The 25,135-nt window shown below is 35.3% G+C and overlaps 3 protein-coding genes, 1 long non-coding RNA gene and 1 pseudogene across 4 annotated transcripts; 2 read left to right on the top strand and 3 right to left on the bottom strand.

The window, feature by feature from the left end:
• The first annotated feature begins 9,282 nt into the window (after window positions 1-9,282).
• On the top strand, window positions 9,283-10,525 carry LOC120428284 (delta(3,5)-Delta(2,4)-dienoyl-CoA isomerase, mitochondrial). The gene is made up of 2 exons (XM_039593277.2): window positions 9,283-9,505; window positions 9,579-10,525. The coding sequence occupies exons 1-2, from the start codon at window positions 9,457-9,459 to the stop codon at window positions 10,481-10,483; spliced, it is 954 nt and encodes a 317-aa protein (XP_039449211.1). The 5' UTR covers window positions 9,283-9,456; the 3' UTR covers window positions 10,484-10,525.
• A 42-nt stretch (window positions 10,526-10,567) lies between these two features.
• On the bottom strand, window positions 10,568-11,666 carry LOC120428286 (transcriptional adapter 1-like). Its single transcript, XM_039593278.2, has one exon. It carries the CDS (start codon window positions 11,556-11,558, stop codon window positions 10,641-10,643), a length of 918 nt encoding a protein of 305 aa, XP_039449212.1. The 5' UTR covers window positions 11,559-11,666; the 3' UTR covers window positions 10,568-10,640.
• A 3,647-nt stretch (window positions 11,667-15,313) lies between these two features.
• Window positions 15,314-16,349, bottom strand: LOC120428274 (inactive glutathione S-transferase D3-like). Its single transcript, XM_039593266.2, has 2 exons — window positions 16,082-16,349; window positions 15,314-15,945 (listed from the first exon to the last, which is right to left on the bottom strand). The coding sequence occupies exons 1-2, from the start codon at window positions 16,220-16,222 to the stop codon at window positions 15,322-15,324; spliced, it is 765 nt and encodes a 254-aa protein (XP_039449200.1). The 5' UTR covers window positions 16,223-16,349; the 3' UTR covers window positions 15,314-15,321.
• Window positions 16,350-16,541: 192 nt separating this feature from the next.
• LOC120428280 (glutathione S-transferase 1-like) lies at window positions 16,542-17,650 on the bottom strand (annotated as a pseudogene).
• A 1,606-nt stretch (window positions 17,651-19,256) lies between these two features.
• LOC128092436 (uncharacterized) lies at window positions 19,257-25,030 on the top strand. Its single transcript, XR_008211773.1, has 3 exons — window positions 19,257-21,805; window positions 21,883-21,999; window positions 24,450-25,030. It is a non-coding gene; the product is annotated as an uncharacterized LOC128092436 (long non-coding RNA).
• Window positions 25,031-25,135: the final 105 nt, after the last annotated feature.

Genomic DNA, 25,135 nt, shown 5'->3' with positions numbered 1-25,135 from the left:
TATTAAGCTTATTTAAACTTTAAACATTTTGAATTGCTTAATTTTTAATTATTTGAATTTTTGAAGCGTGAGCAATTCTCTACAAAACCGGCCGATTTCGACCATTTTTATTTTTTGTATTTTTTGATTTGGCTCAAACTTTGTGGGGGCCTTCCCTATGACCAAAGAAGCCATTTTGCATCATTAGTTTGTCCATATAAATTTCCATACAAATTTGGCAGCTGTTCATACAAAAATGGTACGTAAATATTCGAAAATCTGTAACTTTTGAAGAAATTTTTTGATCAATTCGGTGTCTTCGGCAAAGTTGTAGGTATTGTTAAGGACTATTTAGAAAAAATAGGTACACGGAAAAAAAAATTTCCCGATTTTTTTATTAACTTTTTTTTTACAAAAACTCAAATTCCCAAAATACGTATTTCTTGATTTTCGAGATTTTTTGATATGTTTTAGGGGACAAAAATCCGCAACTTTTGAGCTATAGAGAAACATGGTCAAAAAATCTGCCGCCGAGTTATGATTTTTTGAAAAACTGGTGATTTTTGGAAAAAATCGAAATTTCATACATAAAATTTTTTTGACCTCATTTTTTTATGCAAAATTGAATTTGCAATCGAAAATTACTTTACAGATTTTTTGATAAAGGGCCCCGTTTTCAAGATATAGCCACCGAAAGTTTCATTTCAGCGAAATATTTGCAGTTTTTCGATTTTTAAAAATAGTGACCATGAGTGACCATTTCTAAAAATATTTTTTTTTGAAAAGTTCAGAAAATTTGCTATAAAATTGTCTAAGAGACATCGAAGATTGGACCTCTGGTTGTTGAGATACAGCGGCTTAAAGAAAAAGAAACACGAAAATTGAAGTTTTCTAAGTCTCACCCAAACAGCCCACGATTTTCTAATGACGATATCTCAGCAACTAATGGTTCAATTTTCAGTGTTAATACATGAAACATTCGTGAAATTTTCCGATCTTTTCGAAAAAAATATTTTGAAAAAAATTAAATCAAGACTAACATTTTAAAAGGGCCAAACATTGAATATTATGCCCATTTGAAATGTTAGTCTTGATTTAAAAATTTTCAAAATATTTTTTTCGAAAAGATCGGAAAATTTCACGAATGTTTCATGTATTAACATTGAAAATTGAACCATTAATTGCTGAGATATCGTCATTAGAAAATCGTGGCTGTTTGGGTGAGACCAGGGTAGGTAAACCATCACCATCGCACTATCATTGATGCATATTTCGGCGCGTTCCTCGTCTCTTAAAATTTCTCTTCTCTTTCGCAGCCGAGTGATGGTCGGCTTGCTATCGCGAATATCGAAAGCCCAACGAACCGACGAGAAATACCGTATCGCTGGCTCCGATGGAACTATCGTTCCAACCGGAGAGACACGCACACGAAATTGCTGTATACATACACTGGAGCTCACGCACACAAATGAACTCATTTCTACAGGGCTTATGGGCGAGAGAATTTCACGATTGCTCTTTCTCTTGCTTTTTGAGCGAGGGGACTGGCCGTGTGAGAGATTTTTTTCCGTCTTACGCATCGGTTTGTTCGTTGCTCGCTATTTAATCGGCGTCGTTTTCGCTTCGCTCTCTTGATGCAGTTTTGGGAGAACGCCGAAAATTTTATGATTTGAGCGAGGGACGATATTTAAAAGCCCTCGCCATCGGCAAGGAAACGAGAAAATACCATCCCTGGGTGAGACGTAGAAAACTTCAATTTTCGTGTTTCTTTTTCTTTAAGCCGCTGTATCTCAACAACCAGAGGTCCAATCTTCGATGTCTCTTAGACAATTTTATAGCAAATTTTCTGAACTTTTCAAAAAAAATATTTTTAGAAATGGTCACTCATGGTCACTATTTTTAAAAATCGAAAAACTGCAAATATTTCGCTGAAATCAAACTTTCGGTGGCTATATCTTGAAAACGGGGCCCTTTATCAAAAAATCTGTAAAGTAATTTTCGATTGCAAATTCAATTTTGCATAAAAAAATGAGGTCAAAAAAATTTTATGTATGAAATTTCAATTTTTTCCAAAAATCACCAGTTTTTCAAAAAATCATAACTCGGCGGCAGATTTTTTGACCATGTTTCTCTATAGCTCAAAAGTTGCGGATTTTTGTCCCCTAAAACATATAAAAAAATCTCGAAAATCAAAAAATACGTATTTTGGGAATTTGAGTTTTTGTGAAAAAAAAGTTAATAAAAAAATCGGGAAATTTTTTTTTCCGTGTACCTATTTTTTTCTAAATAGTCCTTAACAATACCTACTTTGCCGAAGACACCAAATTGATCAAAAAATTCCTTCAAAAGTTACAGATTTTCGAATATTTACGTACCATTTTTGTATGAACAGCTGCCAAATTTGTATGGAAATTTATATGGACAAACTAATGATGCAAAATGGCTTCTTTGGTCATAGGGAAGGCCCCCACAAAGTTTGAGCCAAATCAAAAAATACAAATAAAATCCATTTCCGGTTTTGGTAGAGAATTGCTCAGCGTTGAATTTGTGTTTTTTTATTTTTCTATAAATATTTGCATTTTAAATTTCTCAAGTACCTGATTTTTTTTTAGTTACTCAATTTAAAAATATTAGTTTTTTTTATATTTTTAGTTATGATTTCGTAATCTATGTGTTTCCATATTTTTGAGCTTTGATTCAATTACTTTCTAATATTTTTCAATTTTGCTGCGTCACCGTTGTTCTTCCATGTGACATCCATAATTTTGTTATGTTATGTCCTGAATTTAAAAAAAACCTTCAAATGCTCTGCTATCAAAACATGTACCGTAAACTGGGGTCAATCGGGACACATGGGGCGAATTGGGACAGCAGTTTTTACCATGTTGGAGCACAATATTTTGATTTTTCTGGTTGGTTTCGGTTAGAACAGATTCAGGCCAACAAAATGTATACATCCATATCCAAATTTAAAAGCTTTAAGTGCTCTAAAAACTGCTGTCCCTATTCAGACTGTAGTCCCGATTCACCCCAGATTACGGTATTTATGATCTCTTCTAAATTAAACCTTTGTTTGTCATTTTTGCCACTCTCATTTCTATTTTTTACCTGATGTAAAAAAATTTAATTGTTTGTAATGTTAAATGTCTACCTAATCATAAGCATCTTTTAAATAAAATGTTGAGTTGCATTAAAAAATAAGTCACCGTTCTAGAGGTAAACTTATTTCAATTACAAATTACAATTTTTGTCAATCCCTTTTTTAAATAATAAAAAAACTTTAATACCCAATTTGAGTAAATCCACTCAACTGTGTACAATATTGCAGAAAAAGTACTGGAACGCGCTACCCAGGCAAAAGTTTTGTGGCTCCTCTCCTTGCAGAACTTCTGCAAAAGAGAGAGATGAAGAGAGCGAGCTGAAAAGTACGGGAACGTGCTGCTAAAAAGTGACTTATGCTGGCTGCAGAATTCTGCAGAAGTTGCAGAAATTCTGCAATTCTGCAGGTACGGGAATAGACCTAATGCCTTTTTTTACCACGCGGTTTGATTATTTTTAAATTTTGACAGCAAATGCGTTCTTCATCTTCTTTGCGTCTTCATGTTCGCGTCGAACATTTAGGTTTCATAAACATGGCCGTCGTGACAGAGGGCTGAGCAAAACAAAAGAGAGAGGATAAGAAAAACAGATAGAGAGAGAGAGAGAATCGTGCCTGCCTGAATTCCGAGCTCGATTTCGTTTGTTTCAACGTCAAGTGCGTTCAGCACTGACGGTCGCTTTTAGCATGAGTTTTCAAATATCGTTGACTATGATTTAATTTTTAATCATATTATTTTTAAAAAGTAACAACGAAAAGCTAATTATTTCTTTTTTTTCTCTGATACAAAGAGACAAAAAAGGTGGATTTTAATAATTATGTGACGTCTATTTAAATTAGAACTGAAAGGCACTCAACCGTCAAAATCAGTTGTTTAATGGTTACATTTCCATCCTATGGTTCGACGAATTCGAAGTTTTTGGGTTAGGTTTAGTCCCCACATTGCGAAAAGCGATTAAATTTAATGTGGCAGTTTTCATTTTATTTTGATATATAAAAAAACAATACGAACTCATATTCGGTTACTCTACAACTTTCCCAAAGAGAGTATGGTGCTAGTAAAGGAAAGGAAAGTCTATCTCTATCGTCACAAGCTGGACCTTATCTGGACACCTTAGGGAAGGCGACCAATGGAATGAGGCACTTAAGCGTGACTCAAAATCGCAACGACAGCATTTCAACGTGGTGATTATTGCACTCGATCGTAATTTCTCGAAAATAAGATTAAATCTACCATCAACTAATTACCATCGAAAAATTACAATGGAAATTCTACTATTACGAGCTAAATTACAAGCAAAATTTGTATCAGGTTTTTTTAAAAATATTTTTAATGAAAAATAAAAATAAATTAAAAGCAATTTGAGAAATAAATAAATATTATTTTATTAAAACAAATTACTAACAAAATATAAAAAAATTGCATAATTTCTAAAATTTTAATATTTTTATTATAAGTTAGAATTTTTTTAAAAATTTCACTAATTTTTATTTTTTTTATAATTTTTTTAAATTTCATTAACTTATTTTTTTTTATAAATTTTATAAATTTCATTAATGTTATAAACTCATTAATTTTTAAAAAATCATTAATTTTCAAGTTAATTTTATAAATTGAATTAATTCTAAAAATTTAAAAAAAAAATTATTAAAATAATAAAATTTATAAAATTTTGGAAATTTTTGGGATTGTTAAAATTTATAAATTTATGAAATTTATAAAATTAATAAAATTTATTAAAATAATAAAATTTATAAAATTTTGGAAATTTTTGAGATTGTTGAAATTTATAAATTTATGAAATTTATAAAATTAATTAAATTTAATAAATTTATTAATTTTATAAATTTTATAAATTCCATAAATTTTATTAATTTCATAAATTAATTTCATTAATTTTATTAATTTTATAAATTTGAAAAATAAAAAATAGGGTGTATGGCCCTATTTTGGACCTAGTAGCTATTTTGGACCTATTTTTATGAATCGAGGTAGTTCAGGCTTTTAATGTACGAATTTACTGAATTCAACCAACAGAAAGTGTAAGCAGGATCGTTTTGTAGCTTACCTCTTCCAAAAATGTTAACATTTTTGATTATTTCCGCTTTTTCAGTCACTTTTTCCAAAGCCATTCGTATTTCCTACCATTTTCCTAGCACATCGATTAGGTCCAAAAATTCCGGCTTCGTTGCTTATCAGTAGGCTTAGTGATTTTTCACGCTCGAAAATTGCAAATTTCACGGGGACCTCAATTTCAAAACACCAAATTTCACGCAAATTTCGCGGAACTTGAAAATGTTAAAAAAAAACTCTGATAATCCTATGTTTAAATCACAGAAACTACTTTTTATGCTTCATTATATATTATTCTTCAATAAATTAAAGCAATCTTTACTCAATTTGAATGCGACACAAAAAAATCTCCTAATTGGGTCCTAAAATGAAGCTTGAATTGCTGATATTATTGTTTAAAGCGATAAAGCTTGTTTTTCTGAGTACATTGACCCTTTGTACGACCACAAAGAGTTTAAAATGGATTTTTAAATCAATTTTGAAAAATTAACTTCGCGGTCCTTCTTGACAGAAAAGCTCCTACTTGACAGCTCGTTCCAAGGGGACCATAGTTGATCCATCGAAAAAATGTTGTCTTGTAAAAAAAATAATTTTGCATTAAAATGAAAAAAGTGATCAGAAATGGTTTTTAATCGTGTTTTTTTACCGTTGTACTTAAAAATTTACATAGGGCTTTAGTACCCAATTTTCAAAAAAAAAAAAAAAATCCTCCTGATTTATGGATGGGCTCTATTTATATTTTGAAACAGGGGCACGCGTATTCTCATTTACTCAACAGCTCTTTTAATATTCGACTAAAAAACTTAAATGTTTTCTCTAATTACTGTTTTATCATTTTACATTTTATTGAATTTCGTATCAAAGCAAGATTTTATAATCTTGTCCAGTCAAAATGAGTAGAATAAATTGAATTTTCTGCGACATTTAGCCCATTAAACATATTTTTTAATGGTTTTAGCTCACTTTTCAAAAACTCAATTCAAAATCAATTTGCAAAAATAATAAATTTTTTAACATAATCGAAATTTTTGTTCGAAATGTTATTCAAACAAAAAAGTAGTTTTTTTTAACTTTCACGGGAATCGTCCACCCAAATAAACAAATATCTTTAAAATTCAAAGATAAAAAATACTCTTCATTTTATTTTGAATAAAACTAAGCTTGATTCTTCTAATTGTTTTCAAAATTATACCTTTCAAATAAAATAGTAGTAAAATGAAAATGAAAATATTACTTAATTTAGTTAGTTTCTAGAAAAACTCAAAAATCTGAACATTTCTTCAAATGGTTCAAATCAACTTGACACACATAAATATTCAAGCTTTTTGATTGAAAACTAATAAAATTTAATTAATTAGACTTTTTGGATGAAATACTTATCATTATCAAGTTGTTATTTTAAAAAATGATTTGAGAAAATTGATAAATTTCACGAATTTAACGCCGTCCTCGAAATCTTCAAATATCATTAAACCTATATTAGTAATTAAACCAGGGTATTCACTCACTTAATTCTACAGTATTTCTTAAGATTATTTTTATTCCTCTTTTAGTGTGATTAATTATTTTGAGAAAAATCGTTACGTTTTCACACAAACATAAAATTTCACGGAATTTCGCGGAAAAAGCCAAATTTCGCGGATTTCACGCTGTCCGCGAAATCGTGAAATTTCACTAACCCTACTTATCAGATTTGGCTCGCGACACCTTGAAGTTTTTTTTCTGTTTTGCACTGACATCAAGCAATTTCGTCCGGTTTCCAAGCCAATGTAACTGTTGTTTATTTAATTCTTTTATGTTTTTCGTCACTAAACCATTGTAATAACTATTCTATTATCGAAAAAAAAAAAAAAATCAATTCAAAATATTTTTTCAAATCAACCGCGTTGGATCAGCTTTTGGAGCTACTTTGCCGTCGGTTCAAGCTATCACCAACACATGTATAACAAGGTGTTGCCAGTTTTGTTTTTCATTTTATTTCGATATTTCATTGAAATTAATTGAATATTTTTAATTTAATATTTTGGATTGCATTTTTTTACTGTAATTATTTGAAAGAAATCGAAGCTTTATAAAGCAAATGATTAACAGAAACAATGAAAATATGTTTTTTAAACGATAAAAATGCAAATTGATGATAGAGATGATAAAAAATGCGAACTGGCTACCCTGTTGGAATTGAAGTGGAAACGATTGAAAAACCTAAAGGGCCTAGTTCATTAAATCGTCAGCTGTCACCGTGACAGGAGCTGTTAACATACGAGTGGTTTTTGAAAAAATCGTATGAATTTAATTTAAAAAAAATCTTGGGTTAGTTTTAAAAAGATCCTAAGCGCTAGTTGTAAACAAATCAATTTTTCGATCAGTTCTCGATCAATTTACGAATTATAAATAAAGGATGCTTTGAATTGTCATCTCTTTACTGGAAAACAAACAAAATTTGGTTTGTTTCACAGGAAAAAAAAATAAGTGTCGGAGATCGTGAAAGATTTTTTGAAATCTTACATTGTTTTTAAAAGTGCAACATGTTGTTAAACTTTTTGTCAAGCAACTGTAAAGTTTAACATGACAGATGAGAAAGTTTCACACCAAGTTACAAGCTGGAATCTCCCTTTAAAATTTCTGGACTGTTTAATATATATATAAAAAAATTCGACGGTTTTGTTCAAACGCGAATCAGTTCAATACGGAGCGCCGGATCGAGGTGCTCTTTGTTGCGTTAGGTTCGTATAAGCCCAAGGAAGGTTTATATGCTGGAACCGATTCCGGAGCATCGACAAATTGTATGGAGAAAGTTACGTAAAATCAAATTTTGATCACAGGAGGCTGAATAAGCAAAAAGGCTAAAACGTCAACACCCGAAAAAAGGCAGAACGAAGTTTGTCGGGTAAGGCTTGTAATATTTAAATTCAGCTCTGCGTAAAATTTAGAACCTTTTTTCATTGTAACTGTTTATGTATCTATGTTATTCATTTAATTTTTAAGTTCAGGTGTTTTAATTGCGACTAATAACGGGTTGTCTTCTATGTTCTAATGCTTAAAAAATTAGGTTGTAAGAATACGTAAATTGTAAATAGGACAGAGACCTGGTATGCGTGAGTTTCCATTCAATATAATTAAAACTCGTTTCCAAATTCAAATCCATTGTTTTATCATCGTTTATCATAATTATTTTATTTTCTGAAATAAATATTTTCCAAATTATAATCGTGGATAGGCCCTTTGGTTTATCAAACCGAGTTTTTGTAAGTGTGCTTGTTGCCGCCGCACGCCGCAATTCGAGTTTTTCAAAATTTCAACCAATCAGAGTGTGGGTCCAAAATAGGTTCAGCGATGCCTCCAAAGTACATTCAATAAGTCCAAAAAGCATAAAAAAATGTTTTACTTGAAACGCTTATTAAAATGAAATGGTTAAATTATTTTCAATTTTCAATAGTACACTTTGTTAAGCTTAAATTAAGGCACAAAATAATCCTGAAACGAGCCAAATTAGTTAAACCGTTCCTGAGAACAATGCGAAATATGTTGATGCTTTGCATAGTAGGTCCAAAATAGGGCCATACGACATTTTATTTTTTTTTTAATTGAAAAAAATATTAAAATTTCTGATTTTTTTTTATTTCAAGTATTTTAAAATTTTTGAAATTTTAAAATTTCAGAAAATTTACAGGTTAAAAAAAATTTACTGCCCAGACTCTATTATCCAAAGTTTTTTGGAACTTCGGATACTCTAATCAGGACAATAAAAAATCTTATTTTTTGTTGTCTTAATACTTTTAACATCAAATCCAGTTCCGCAAAAAAAAAATACCCGTAGGTTGCGTATCAAATTACAAAATGCATTTTTTTTTTCAATATTATTTCAATATTAAAAAATACATGTTGGGCTGCGTTATAAATTATGCCAAATCAAAGCATCTTCACCACATCGACGTGCCATCCGAGCAACCTTGCCAAAGCAGGGACTAGCATAATAATTATTGATAACTGTTGAAAACAACCAAAAATGTAATTTAAAAAATCATATTTTGGTAATATATTGTCATCCCTTCCCATTCGGATTTCGCCTGTTTTTATTCGATGCTCTCACTCTGTCCCTCTTACTGGACTACAGATTGTCCTGCTCAAACGTACGCGAGACCCGGTTTAGAGGTAGCCGTCGTCACTTGTAGACTCCGTACATCCAACATCTCACAGAGCAGATCAAAGTCCATTTTGAAGATAGTGAAATTGCAGTTTCAGTGCTTTTTTGTACAGTTTGCAGATATTTTGTAGATAAACGTGTTATTTTTTTGTTTAAGCTACAATGATTAAGAATTGTGTCTCGGTGCTAAAACAGTCAACCAAAATGTTAGGTAAGAATTGAAATCTACAGATTAAATTGATGAAGAGATAAGCAAAAAGTTTGAATTTCACAACAATTTCCAGGTCAACCGACTGTGATGAACAATCTGGCAGGGTCTTCCCTTCCAGTCCGCTCGCTCTGCTCGGCCAACACCTCGTACAACTTCGAAACGCTCAAACTGTCGACGCCGGCCGAATTTGTGGTCCACGTTGAGCTGAACCGTCCTGACCGCCTGAACGCCTTCAACAAGCGGATGTGGATCGAGCTGGGCGAATGCTTCTCGCGGCTGCACGACGATCCAGACTGTCGGGCGATTGTGCTGTCCGGGGGCGGAGCCAAGCACTTTACAGCTGGGATTGACTTGCTGGACATGATGAAGCTGGGCGCGGAGTTGGGCGAAATCGACGATATTGGGCGGAAGGCGAGGCTGTTTGAGGGATTGATCAAGCTGTACCAGGACTCGATTAGCTCGCTGGAACGGTGTTACAAGCCTGTTGTTGCGGCGGTCCACGCGGCCTGTGTTGGGGCTGGGGTTGATTTGATCACGGCGGCGGACATTCGGTACTGCTCGTGGGACGCCTGGTTCCAGGTGAAGGAGGTGGACATCGGGATGGCCGCGGACGTAGGGACGCTTCAGCGATTGCCAAAAGTGATCGGAAGTCAGAGTTTGGCGCGGGAGCTGTGCTTTACGGCACGCAAGTTCAAGAGTGACGAAGCGGCCGCGTGTGGGCTGATCAGCAAGGTGTTTGAATCGCGGGAGGACCTGATTCGGGGTGCCGTTGAGTTGGCTACGGAGCTGGCGGGAAAGAGCCCGTTGGCCGTGCAAGGAACGAAGAAGAACATGGTCTACTCGCTGGACCATACTAACCAGGAGGGATTGGACCAGATTCGGGAGATGAATATGGCCAATTTGCAGAGTGAGGACTTTATCAACGCCGTTATGGCATCGCAGAGCAAGGGAGAAAAGCCGGTCTTTGCAAAGTTGTAAAATCGAGAGCAATATAATATATTGATACACTGTTTAAGGGAATTCTTTTCATTTGTCCATTTCTTGCTAGAGAAATCCTTGTAGTACATGTCTTACCAATCATCAAAATTAATATTAACCAAGAGCCTTACTTTACCTTATCGCCCAACAACGTTCCTCAAGACAGCAGACTCGATATCCGCTCCATGTTCATCGAGTAAACCGAGTGTGACGGGATGACGCTCCGGTTGAGCAGCGTTTTGTACACGTCGTACGTCGTGATCTTCTTGGACTGATTCGGGTACGGTTCGCCGCAAGACGCCAGAAACGAGGACTCTCCGGGGGCCGGCTTAAGGTAGCACACCGTCGTTATCTCCTTGTCCAGCTCGATCGGTTCGTCGTCAATCTTCGTTTTGGTCACGGTGTTACGAACAAACGGGTGCGCCAACTGGTGACCAACGTCGTACGAAAACGTGCCGTTGGCCGTCGTCCGGAAATGCTTTCGCTTGGTGATGACCGACTGCAAAATGTTCTTCAGCAGGACCTGAACCGCGTGCACAATCAGCTCCACCGCGTTCTCCTCCACATTCGCCAACCCGTTCTCCCAAGCTCCCACCAGCAACCGGCCCAGCACCAACCCATTATCCGGCAGGAACAGTTCCTGCGCCGCGTACCGAATCGTCGGAATCGTGGCACTCTGCGCCGCAACCGACTGCTCGAAATCGGCCAGCTCCGGAATAAACTCGGCGACCGCGGCCGGTTCGAACGTGACCCGCTCTGAAGACGACTTGGACGAACGCTTGCGCTTCTTGGAACTTCCCCCACCAGCGCCAGCAGATGCACTCCGGTCCGCACCCGGCGCCGTAGACTGCGGCGGGGACACGGCGTCGATTTTGTTCAAAATCGCCAGCAGAAACTTGTTGTGCAGGTGAATCTGGTCCGAGCTGAACAGCTTCCGGGACTCGAGGTCGAACTCTTCGCGGGTGGATTTCTTCCGGAACCACAGCTTCATGTTGGCCAGGTAGAGGGGCCACTTTTCACCCAGCGCCACCATTAGGGCCTGCTTGGCGGCCAGCACTTGCTCGGCGGACGTCATTGCAGGATTTCGTGGACCAAGGAACCGAACTTTAGCAGAAACACATCCAAACTTATTCAACTTTTTGGGATATTGTTTACCTCCTTAGCCACAGACAGATAGACGATTTTCTAAAACATTTTAACAAAAAAAAACTTTTGGCAGTCGTATGACTGTATTTTGTAAGGGCACTTTCAAAAAGGCCAAAATACGCGACTTTTCGAATAATTTAAAATGTTATAAACTTTGCTTTTTGTTCATGATTGAAGTTCAAACAACATAAGATACAAGTTGGAATATTAATGTTTTTGAATGATGCATCTTCTTGTCTTGGACGAGGCGCAGTTTGTGCTTTGACAGCTTGTGGTGCTTTTGTTTACAATACAGCACAGGGTGCCTGTGCGGATTCTGTCGATTTTTGACAAGTAAATTTGCAGATTTTTGCTAATTTCACTGCAGAAAATTGGTTTTCAAATACGGTGAACCAACTTATTTCACTAGAGCATTCTACGTGCGTATGTATTGCGTGTACGTACACGAAAATAAAGTGAGGTTAAATTTTGTCAGGCAGCAAAATCAAATGGTGCGCTAGTGTGCGTACGCGAAACGTCATAAAGCTCTCTACATATTCACTATAGAGCTATCTAAGCCCGATCTCACGCACACTAGCTTACCATTTGTTTTTGCTGGCGGGTACAAATTTTAACCTAAAAATCCTTCGTGTACAAACACGCAATACATGCGCACGTAGATAACTCTATATTTGGAGGTATCAAAAATAAAGGGGGTGCGTATGGTTGCTCGAGCCCAGTCACGAAATATTCTAGCAGAGCTGGTTCTGTCAGAATCCTGCTAGAACGTTGGAACATTTCTGCTAGAATGCTGTAAGAATATCCAGCTCTGTAAGAACTCTGTTAGAATCCTGCTAGAACGTCGTGACTGGGAGGGTGAACATGGTTGCTTAAGATGATTTCATATACTATTTATACCCGAAATTTACAATTTTTTTATTAGCTGCTGCTACTTACTTAGACTTACTCCAACGAAATTGTCATCATTTGACGATCAGTTTCAATATGGTTTTGTATAGATTGTAAAGGTGGTAACTACATCCTTGAGTATGAGTTTTTTGGAAGGTCATAAAAACAACATTTTTATTTTATGCTTTTTGGGTGTTCTTGAATACCCCTGACTCAAGGCGGTTCTAAAAACACCCAAAAAGCAAAAACTTAAAATTTAGTTTATAAGACCTTTTTCAAAAAAAGGTAAAAAAACTAGATCTCTTTTAGTGGTGATATAGTTTGGACTATTCCGCCGATGGTTTTTGATTATGCGGGAGGTAATTCACTAAAATTCATTTCACTCGATTAGAGCGTGTTCTAGGAGCCCAGATCTATAGAGTTATTTACGTGCGCATGTATTGCGTGTACGTACACGAAAAAAAGTGAGGTTAAATTTTGTCCGGCCAGCAAAATCAAATGGTGCGCTAGTGTGTGTACGCGAAACGTCATAAAGCTCTATTGTATTATATCGAAACTTATTTACTGACATCAGCTTCAAAAATGTCGACGACAAAGAGAAATTGAGTAAAACGGGCATTGAAGCCTGAGGAAAAAAAGTATAAAAAATGTTATAATTACTTGCATTTTCGTAGTAAAAGGCTAGTACGCAGATCGGAAGGAAAGGGGTCAAGAAACAGCTTTACGAACAGCAGAAAAAAGGAGAGGGAACGATTTCTTGGGGCTTTTCTTCACCCTATCTGGCTTGCTTTCGCTGCCGCTGCTGCCCATTTGAAATTTTTCTTGACCGATTCCTTCCGAAGAGCGTTTACCGCTAAAAGGCAGAGCTTTTAATAAAACGGTCTTTATTGTAACAGGTTTGGGTAGGAATGAAAATTATGTCAGGTGACACCTTGCCGGTGTCCTACGAACGTTGTTATGCAGTTGTTAGCGGTTGCCACCAAGCTGCTCGCGGTTGCCACCTAACACGTAGAACTTGGAACAATCCAATTATTGATTTTGGTTTTAACATTTGGACGAGAATAGTGTTTAAAAGGCGTTCTACACCAGTCCAGTTGTTTTGCTATCATTGGTTTCTCAAAATATCTAAGAAGTATTTAAGAAAATTTGCTCTTGTGGAATTTCACAAAAATTCAATATTTTTTCAAACGAGCCCAAACATCCTAAATATGATTTTAAAAGTGGAAAAATGCATTTCAAATTGTTTTTAACTTCTTCTAAACATTTTGAAGTTTTTCGATAAATCATTTTTTTGCCCCCTGATATTGCGCGTATTCCGGAAAAAGACACGCGGCATACCAGCTTCGAAACGACGCGCCTCACTTTCGGCAAATGCGCGCTGTCAAATCCCATAGGGGCAGGGGGGGGCAGAATGGACCATGGGGCAGAACGGGCCACCCTTGGTTTTGGGCTTTAGAATGGATTTAGACCAACTGTAAGGCAAGGGTCTTATGAAGGACGTCAAATAGCATCACCATACCGAAAACGACGTTTGAATTCATTGTATTTTTCGAATTATGAGCAAAAATGTAAATTTATTGACAAAACCACGCAAATGTTGTTTATTTCGAGGTTCTTAAATAAGCTTTCTGAAAAGTTGGATTGTTTGAAAAAGTTTGCTCAATGCTTTAAACGTTACTAGATGCTACTACTAAGGTATACAAACAACAACGGAACCTTCAAATTATTTAGAGGCTTGGTGGTGGAAGTGTTAAATTAAAATCCACTTGGGGGCAGAATGGACCACCCTTTTCCTTCCTTATAAAAACAATCAGAAATTAAAAAAATTGAGCTAAATGGATTGTTTCACTCCTGGTAGCTTCACAAATCACGTGTAATGCAACAAAAGTTGATTTTTTAGTTGTTTTGACGCTTAGTTGTAAAAATAGTGTCTTTTTTCGACATATTTACACTATTTTTAAAAATCTTTGTTTTGTTAAGTTACTATTTTTATAAAAGTGATCAAATTTCATGGAAACTATAATGGAAAGGTCCCTCAAGTAATTTCTTATCACCCTTTAACGTTGTACTAGAAGAAATGGCTTGTTTTCTAAGGTGGTCCATTCTGCCCCGCACCCTGGAAAGTTAGTCGAAAAAACTTTTTTTTTTAGAGTGGCACAAAAATAGTTTTAAGTAAAAAATTTCATCAACCAAGTATACAACATTGAAGGGAACATTCCAAAGCATAAGCCTACTACACTGGATACATATATTTTTTGTTTTTCTATGGTTTTTGGTGCATTTCCCTTAGGCGGTCCATTCTGCCCCCCCTGCCTGTGCGTTTGGTTTTTGTTGATCTTCTTCTTCTTGCATGGCATTGTTGCCGGGAATGTTTTTTATTGCACCAACAGTGCAGAAAATCGCTGGCAACAGTGTCTGCGGCACATTCTGAAATGCCGCGCGGCGTGTACCTTCGAGAGAAACGGACAATAAAAATCCAACCCGATTTTTGAAGGTTTGCAACGGCCCAACAAAAACTGCGTGATAAAATACCATCAGTCCCAACTGTCCTCGCGAAGTTTAGATTTACGACGTCAATCCTGAGCGCAAACACCCGCTCAAAAGTGCACTTAAGCCTAATGCCCACGTAAATAGAGTTTTTCCAACGCGCTCCGTGACTGGGCAAAAATCCGCGCCCAATGCCAGCCAGAACTGATAAGGGACTGTTTTGATAACAACACTTTGCACGGAACACACTAAATTCCTAGAATTCACCTAAAGGGGTGTGATATTTCTTTCAAAATTGAAAAAAAAAACTGTTTTTATCACGTGTCCGGGTCGTCTTGTTTGTCACTTTTACTGCTGGGTTCGTCGTTGCTGGCAGCACTGTCTCCACTACAACATGGCGACTCCTGTGCCATCAGAATTTCGTCCTTTTTGTACTTTCTAAGAGCTTCGAAGCACTCTTTCGACTTGTTGGTCGCTTCCATGGTCATCTCTTCGAAACCTTGGAATTCCTGTTTGCACAGCTGGTACCACCGGCAGACGTTGCGGTAGCGGGACAGGTCAAACTTGACGACGCCTTCGAGCGCCGCGACGCTAATAACTACGCTAAAGTCGGCGACCGTTAGTTGGTCACCGGCAAGCCAACGGTTACCTTCGAGGAACTTGTCCAGGATGCAGACCGTGTCCTGGACCTTACGAAAGTCTTCCGGTTTGCCCTCGCCGCCCATCAGAATCGGGAAGTAGTAGGCGGACACGTTTCGGTGCAGTGCTCCCAGCTGGAAGAACAGCAGCCGGTTGACTTTGGCCCGCTCGCCAATGTCCTTGGGGTAGTACTGCTTCTCTTCGGTTCCGTACTTTTCCGCCAGGTAGATCAGGATCGCGTTTGATTCCCAAACGACGACGTCACCGTCCACCACGGTCGGGATGCAGTGTTGCGGGTTGAGCTGTGAAACAAAACAAAATCAACGTAGTAGGCATGGCAACTCACGTGTGTAAAACGCGCTTAAACGATGTTTGCAAATGAGTCATGGCCTGCTGCTGCTGCTGTGGTCATCAACAATCAAACAAAACTGCTCTTACCGCTAGAAATTCCGGTTTGTACTGCTCCCTCTTCAGAACGTTCACGTCGATCAAATTCATCTCGACGTCTAGGGCTTTGGCCAGCAGCATAACGGACCGGCAAAACGGCGCAATTACATTGCAGTACAAGTCGACGGGCATTTCGCGCGCGCGTGTGCTCAAAAGAGCGAGAGACGACTTTCGTTTTCAAAAATGGCGTACAACTGAGGTGCCTGCAAACGGCTGACTGACGACTGGCCATCCCGTCCCGCGCGAGAGAGTAAATATTTTTGTGACAACTCATTGCGCGATAACCGCTCCGGCGGTACTTGACGGACGGGACTTACCACACGCAAAAACCTTGCTGGCCAGCGATGAGCGCGGTACGATAGGAACAGGTAATCGCAGCAGGCAGATAAAAAAAGCACCGCGTGCGCGTGAGAGGGAGCCACCTGGTGGGCGCGATCGAAAATAAACGACGTCACGGCTTGCTTATCTTTATTTCTGAGCGTTGGCAAAGAGTGGGGCAAATTCTTTGGATCCCTGAACGCAGATTTCGTCGTGACCGGGGACACTCTCAGCCATGAATCCGTACTAGATCCGGAGTAACGCAGATCGAGTCCGGCGGCGACCTTGAAGGTCTTGATCGAGGCCAGAATGGCAAAGTCGGCAATGGATAGCGATTCTCCGGCCACGTACGTCGCTTGGTTCTCCAGGAATTCGAGTACTTCCTCAAACTGCTGGAAGGTTCCCTCGGGAACCGGCTTGCCGTGAAGAATCTGCGGATAGTAGTGCCGCTGGTAGAGGGTTCCCATGTCGAAGTATAGACGCTGATTGATCACAGCTTTATTTTTCGGATCACGCGGGTAAAGTGCGTCATTTTTGTCGTACTTTTCACAGAGATAGCTTAGGATGGCTCGGGACTCCCCGATTACTAGATCGTCGTCCACCAGGGTAGGAATCTGATGTTGAGGGTTAATCTGCGAGGTCGCAAATGTTAATAAAGAACTCAGAACAAAATCTTGATTCTCACCTTCAAAAACTCCGGACTCATTTGCTCCTTTTTCAGCAGGTCCAAATTGATCAGGTTCAGCGGCAAATCAAGCGTTTTGGCCAGCAAACGTACCGAATGGCACGGCGGCGACAGGTCCATGTTGGAGCGAGCACGTCCGTTTGCCGATTGAACAAAATTAAGACTAAAGTTTGCGCTGTCGAGCTGGGTCCGTTAAGCCGGGAGGTCAAAGTTGCTTCAATTTGTTGGTCTGGGTAGAAGATAGGGATGGACAGCGTTATCAGGAAATGTGAGTTTTGGTGATCCGAGTTATTTAAATTTACGAAATTCATCAACAAGAATATAATTTAAAAAGGGCATTTTATATTTTATCCCTCTACGCCCCTACACCGCCCCTAGATGGGCTTCGATCTGAAAAATTCGTCAAAAATCTATTTTTCAACCAATTTCCGATCTTTAAAAAGCATTGAAAAGAAGAACTCTTAAAATTTTTGAAAAAATAGGGTTGGAATTTTGACATGATTTATGTGACTTTGCCAATGTTTTTAAAAATGTCATTTTTTTAGGAGTTAACTTTGGCTGTGTTTTTACTAGCATTTCCTATATTTTAAGTTAAAAGAATTATGCAGTAATTTTGGTAGTGTCCCAGACTATGCCTCTACAAATGTAATAAAATGTGACATTTTATGCAGCAAATCGACTGTTGCAGATTTTGAGATATATTTTTCCTTTGGGTGTACTTCTTTGAGTCAAACGCAGTAAAAAACGGACTGTATTGTAAAAGGTAATTTGTTGTTAAACTTAAAATTGTATGGAAATTTTTATAGAATATGAAAAAATAAAACATTGGGTCCACCGATTTAGCAGAACCAAGGGTCCTGATTGTTCTAAAACAGGGGTGACCAAAGAATGGCCCGCGGGCCAAACGTGGCCCGCGAGGTGGTTTTTTGTGGCCCGCGGACCCTATTTGAATGATCATGTAAAATGGCCCGTGGAACACTTGTAAAGTGATTTCATGCTTTTTCAAAATGAGGGGTATTAATAAAAAATATGGCGGCATTTTTTTATATTTTTTCTCAAAACAAAAACTAATGATTTATTAATATATTGATCCCATTTAATGAAACAAATTTATGTACAAAAATATTAATAATTAAAACTATTTTACACGTTTAAATGTAAATTAAACAAGTAAATATCGTCGATACTTTCATCGAACATTTTTGGAAATGTTTATCGAACGTTTAAATTTGACTAAGTAGAAATCTGTAATAATTGCAAATAATATAAGTATTCCATATTAGTTTGAAAGTTATAATGACCATTTTTATGAACTGACCATCAAACTTCCCTCGGGTTTTAAACTCATGACAGCTGGATAACGAATCTGATTGCCTACCATCTTATTCAGGCAGACAAAATATTTATTGAAATCGGAGAAAAAAGGTTGTTGCGAATATTTCACAAAGCTTTTGTCGACCAAACCTCCCCTCCCTCATAATTTTTAAAAATTGGCTCAAATAATCAGGCGCCATTTTTTTTTCAGAATACTTCAAAATATCAATGGAAATTTAAGTGCAATCAACTGAAATCAATGGAGCACCGGATTCGAGTGGTAGAAATAATGAAAAAAAAAACTGCTCCAATGGAAGTGCTCCATTACAAAGGCAGTTAGTGTTTTTTGCTAGAATGTTTTTTTTTTCGTCGAATCTTAATTTTTTTGCATATAAAGATTGCAAATCAACTTTACGGGTATTTTAAACATTTTTTTCATTGAAATGTTGGATTTCTAGTTCACAACGACTTTTCTTTAGTTACACTTAATTCAAAGATAAAATTACGCCGTTTCATAAATTGTTTAGATTACATTTCACCATTTTCGAATTGTAAAAAAAATCTTTTAAAATTAAATGAAAACACAAGTACATTCAACTAAATAATTTTTTTTTCAAATACCTTAAACAATTAAATAAACAATACTGATAGAAAACTGATAGAATTGTTATTAACGAAAATGTTACTAACGAAAATGTTATTAATGTTATGTAAAAATAACAGAAACTTCAAAAAACTTTAACTGATAGATGTAATTTTTCAAATTAAAATAAAGAAATTTATTTGTTTTATTACCTATTTTGTAAATTTGGCCCGCAAGCTAATTTGAGCTTCAAATTTGGCCCGGCCTCCAAAAACTTTGAGCACCCCTGTTCTAAAACGACACATTCACTCGCGACCACAAATTGAAAGCGCCAAAAACTGCTCTGACAGTTTCCTACCGTTTGTCACTCCCACACCAATCGCTACAGAATACCCTCTCTTTGCTCTCCCTCTCTCTCCAACCGGGTAGTACAGCGAATGGTTCAGAGAGACCGATTGCGTAATGTCGCTGAGTCGAAATAGTTTGCGATCGGCTTTGTTTTACTCAGTTAATAAACTGCTTAAAATCAATGTTATCAAAAATGTTTTGCACTTTTGTTGACTACACGGCATGAAAGACATACTTACAAGCAATTTCCATCATGCCAAATACTAATTAAGCATAAGCATAAGCATAGGTGCCCACCCGCAGTTGCTACTCCGTTATTGACCAGGACCTCCAGAAGTTACATCCACGAGCCGTGGAAGATCAGTGGGAGCTATCTTTCCTCGCTTCGCAACTTCTCAAAGGCCCCTATCATGCTGATCAATACCGGCGCCGGCCACGACCAGTGGTAGGGTCACGGGGAAGTGGATGGGAATGTTAGTCCGATACTTGAGTGATAGAGACCGCCCAATCGACTGCATCTCCGACAAAGTATCACATGAGTTTTGAGGGGGTTAGTAGATGGGTATGAGGTCAGGATTCACGAGTGGCAGTGATGTGACCATGAGCATTTTGTTTATCGGTTGAAAATTTTAAATCTTAGGCAGCCGGCTGCGGAAAGATAGATAATTGATCATTTAAAAAGTTTTTTTTTATCGAACGCGTGCCAGCCGAGCAGTAGTGCTATGGGCTGGACTTATCAGTATATTTTTACAATTTAGATAACGCGAGCAAATTTCAAAAATAGTAAATAAATGACGCTTTACTCTTCATAAAATCGATCGATGCGAGTTGGAATAAATTTTTACGATCATTTACGATGAAAATTATCGCGAAAAGAACAGGACTGCGCGTCCCCTGAAGCACTGCACTTATGATGTCCAATAAGTTATAATAACCAATCACCCCATGCACACAAACAGCGACATAAAAGAAATGAAAAAGAGCATGCAAAAACAAGACAGCGCGTCCGCGTGGTCAGCGCACTAATGATGCCATTATTTAATTGTAACAACCACTCACCCAAGCACACAAACAGCGACATAAAAGAAATGAAAATGAGCATGCAAAAACAAGACAGCGCGTCCGCGTGGTCAGCGCACTAATGATGCCATTATTTATTTGTAACAACCACTCACCCAAGCACACAAACAGCGACATAAAAGAAATGAAAATGAGCATGCAAAAACAAGACAGCGCGTCCGCGTGGTCAGCGCACTAATGATGCCATTATTTAATTATAATAACCACTCACCCAAGCACACAAACAGCGACATAAAAGAAATGAAAAAGAGCATGCAAAAACAGGACAGCGCGTCCGCGTGGTCAGCGCACTAATGATGCCATTATTTAATTATAACAACCACTCACCCAAGCACACAAACAGCGACATAAAAGAAATGAAAATGAGCATGCAAAAACAAGACAGCGCGTCCGCGTGGTCAGCGCACTAATGATGCCATTATTTAATTATAATAACCACTCACCCAAGCACACAAACAGCGACATAAAAGAAATGAAAATGAGCATGCAAAAACAAGACAGCGCGTCCGCGTGGTCAGCGCACTAATGATGCCATTATTTAATTATAATAACCACTCACCCAAGCACACAAACAGCGACATAAAAGAAATGAAAAAGAGCATGCAAAAACAGGACAGCGCGTCCGCGTGGTCAGCGCACTAATGATGCCATTATTTAATTATAACAACCACTCACCCAAGCACACAAACAGCGACATAAAAGAAATGAAAATGAGCATGCAAAAACAAGACAGCGCGTCCGCGTGGTCAGCGCACTAATGATGCCATTATTTAATTATAATAACCACTCACCCAAGCACACAAACAGCGACATAAAAGAAATGAAAATGAGCATGCAAAAACAAGACAGCGCGTCCGCGTGGTCAGCGCACTAATGATGCCATTATTTAATTATAATAACCACTCACCCAAGCACACAAACAGCGACATAAAAGAAATGAAAATGAGCATGCAAAAACAAGACAGCGCGTCCGCGTGGTCAGCGCACTAATGATGCCATTATTTAATTATAATAACCACTCACCCAATTTCCATCATGCCAAATACTAATTTACGCCAAACTGTGGTAGTGCCGAGCTGGTAATGTTGTTAGATCCCTGTTTGAAAAATGTCGCACCCCTGTTTGAAAAATGTCGCACGTCGTACGAGTTGTCGCACGGTTTTCATTTTACCGTTTCGATATCGATTGGTCGAAAGGACGACAAACGTGCGACAAACACTCGACATGCTCGACATTGTTTTTTCCATCGATTTACCTTCAATTCGACGTCGATTATCGTCGACGCAAACAGTTTAACAGTTCTCTTCAGTTGATCTTGTTCGGACTTGATCAAATCAGAAAAACAATATTGTTGTAAAGGTTCGTGAGGATTTTGGCTGGTTGATTGGTAAGTTGTGTTCCTTTTTTTGCTGGAAAGTTCCGGCCGGAGTGGGCGAGCGGCTGAATCATAACATTATGTTCCAGATTTCCTGATTTCAGCCTTCGCGACGGTGGAAGAGAACGTGAAACATCGTTAACCCGGCGGATCATGCCGGAAGATGGGACGGGAAGGAACCGGTCTGCGATCGGAAGCGGATTGGGGTGAGTCGTGTTTTTTTAAACGGTGGAGGTGTGCCGGGAGGAAAAAAGAGGACGATGGAAATGTGCGTGGGGGAGGACAGGAGGGGGGATCCAAACCTAATGCAATTACAAATTCTAAACAATAAAATAATTAAAAAAAATAATTCTTGAATTCTTCAATTCTACGAGCCAAAACTTTTTTTAAATCTCAAACACAAAAATTCTGAAGTTCTTTACTTCTGAAATTCTAGTATTCAAAAATTTTACAATAATAAAGTAAAAATTATGAAACTCTAAAATTCTTAAACCTGGCTCAACTCGAGAGGGCAGCATGAAGTTTGTGGGAGTAGCGAACAGCTCTAATTCTCCATACAAACTTTGGAGAAAACCCATTCGGCTCTGTCCAAATATTTTTGAAATTTTTGAAAAATACAAAGTAAACATGTTTTTGGGGTCCCCTTGAGTTAAGCCTGCGCAGAAACTTTGTTGGTCGGTGCTATTTATAAAATCATAAAATTATAAATAAATAAATAAATAATTAAATAATTTTATTAATAAATTATTAAACTATTAAATGATTAAATTATTAGATGATTAAATTATTAAATGATTAAATGATTAAATTATTAAATGATTAAATTATTAAATGATTAAATTATTAAATTATTAAATCATTAAATTATTAAATTATTAAATTATTAAATTATTAAATTATTAAATTATTAAATTATTAAATTATTAAATTATTAAATTATTAAATTATTAAATTATTAAATACTTAAATTATTAAATTATTCAATTATTAAATTATTAAATTATTAAATTATTAAATTATTAAATTATTAAATTATTAAATTATTAAATTATTAAATTATTAAATTATTAAATTATTAAATTATTAAATTATTAAATTATTAAATTATTAAATTATTAAATTATTAAATTATTAAATTATTAAATTATTAAATTATTAAATTATTAAATTATTAAATTATTGAATTATTAAATTATTAAATTATTAAATTATTAAATTATTAAATTATTAAATTATTAAATTATTAAATTATTAAATTATTAAATTATTAAATTATTAAATTATTAAATTATTAAATTATTAAATTATTAAATTATTAAATTATTAAATTATTAAATTATTAAATTATTAAATTATTAAATTATTAAATTATTAAATTATTAAATTATTAAATTATTAAATTATTAAATTATTAAATTATTAAATTATTAAATTATTAAATTATTAAATTATTAAATTATTAAATTATTAAATTATTAAATTATTAAATTATTAAATTATTAAATTATTAAATTATTAAATTATTAAATTATTAAATTATTGAATTATTAAATTATTAAATTATTAAATTATTAAATTATTAAATTATTAAATTATTAAATTATTAAATTATTAAATTATTAAATTATTAAATTATTAAATTATTAAATTATTAAATTATTAAATTATTAAATTATTAAATTATTAAATTATTAAATTATTAAATTATTAAATTATTAAATTATTAAATTATTAAATTATTAAATTATTAAAGTATTAAAGTATTAAATTATTAAATTATTAAATTATTAAATTATTAAATTATTAAATTATTAAATTATTAAATTATTAAATTATTAAATTATTAAATTATTAAATTATTAAATTATTAAATTATTAAATTATTAAATTATTAAATTATTAAATTATTAAATTATTAAATTATTAAATTATTAAATTATTAAATTATTAAATTATTAAATTATTAAATTATTAAATTATTAAATTATTAAATTATTAAATTATTAAATTATTAAATTATTAAATTATTAAATTATTAAATTATTAAATTATTAAATTATTAAATTATTAAATTATTAAATTATTAAATTATTAAATTATTAAATTATTAAATTATTAAATTATTAAATTATTAAATTATTAAATTATTAAATTATTAAATTATTAAATTATTAAATTATTAAATTGTTAAATTATTAAATTATTAAATTATTAAATTATTAAATTATTAAATTATTAAATTATTAAATTATTAAATTATTAAATTATTAACTTATTAAATTATTAAACTATGGAATCGAAAATTTGACAAACACAAAATTATTATCTACAATTCTTAAATTGTATTAATTCTTATGTTTTGAAATTCTTAATTTCTAAAATTCTTAACTTCTAGAAATTTTAAATAATTTGAATATTTTCGACAGGTATCAAATAGGAGAAATTCTCGTATGTTTAGCAAAATAAGCACTCGCTCCTGACTCCATCCAATTTAGGCAGCGAATGACAAACATGTTAAAGCTGCCTGAAATAAATCAACTACCACCACCACCATCCAATTTACTTATTTTAACTATTCAAACAACTAATTTTTCAAAACTTTTGATAGAAACTTGCTTGCTCACTTCTTATTGGCCGATTTATCGTTTGATTTCAGTTGAAAACGCTTTTTATGAGCTGTAATTGAATGTCAAAGTGCTGATATGGCAACATTAAAGGCACGCTGGAATTAGATGCCATTATCAATACTAAGACCTGGAAAAAAGAACAAACTTGCGGCCGAGTACAACCTTTGAGTGAAAGCGATGGAGGTGAACGAACTACTCACGGGGCAGCACACGAATTCTACCGGATTGGCCATCATCAAGCGAAATTTGGAAAATTGTGACTGCAGTGATAGTGAATATTTGGAAAACAAAGTGCCAGGCCAGTGAAAACCAATAGATATCAATAAAAATCAGCAAAACAACAAATAAAATGAATTTTATTTCGAAAATAACCTAAAAATTCCGAAATGACAGCACACGACAATAGCACGACATCTTAAATAACAAAACCGTGCGACGTCGGTCGAATGTCGTACGACAATGTCGAACAATTTCGATGATCGATCGCACGACAAATACGACATTTTGGTGCAAAAACGTATGACATTCGTGCGAATGTCGCACGACATTGGCGTGCGACGTCGTACGATTGCACGTACGACAAACGACGGACGTCGGACGGACTTTTCAGTCAGGGACGTCGTACGAGTTGTCGCACGCTTTTGATTTTACCGTTTCGATATCGATTGGTCGAAAGTACGACAAACGGGCGACAAACGCTCGACGTGCATGACAT

Source organism: Culex pipiens, chromosome 1 (assembly GCF_016801865.2).
Source record: "Culex pipiens pallens isolate TS chromosome 1, TS_CPP_V2, whole genome shotgun sequence".
Lineage (NCBI taxonomy): Eukaryota > Metazoa > Arthropoda > Insecta > Diptera > Culicidae > Culex > Culex pipiens.
This window is presented reverse-complemented; position numbering and strand designations above follow the sequence as displayed.

What these genes read in the sequence shown, in the direction of transcription:
- LOC120428284 (XM_039593277.2), top strand. Translation starts at nt 9,457, where the DNA reads ATGATTAAGAATTGTGTCTCGGTGCTAAAACAGTCAACCAAAATGTTA. An exon ending in ACAGTCAACCAAAATGTTAG is followed by an intron (nt 9,506 to 9,578) that starts GTAAGAATTGAA and finishes AACAATTTCCAG; the next exon opens with GTCAACCGACTGTGATGAAC.
- LOC120428274 (XM_039593266.2), bottom strand. Translation starts at nt 16,222, where the DNA reads ATGCCCGTCGACTTGTACTGCAATGTAATTGCGCCGTTTTGCCGGTCC. An exon ending in ACAAACCGGAATTTCTAGCG is followed by an intron (nt 15,946 to 16,081) that starts GTAAGAGCAGTT and finishes TTTGTTTCACAG; the next exon opens with CTCAACCCGCAACACTGCAT.
- LOC120428286 (XM_039593278.2), bottom strand. Translation starts at nt 11,558, where the DNA reads ATGACGTCCGCCGAGCAAGTGCTGGCCGCCAAGCAGGCCCTAATGGTG.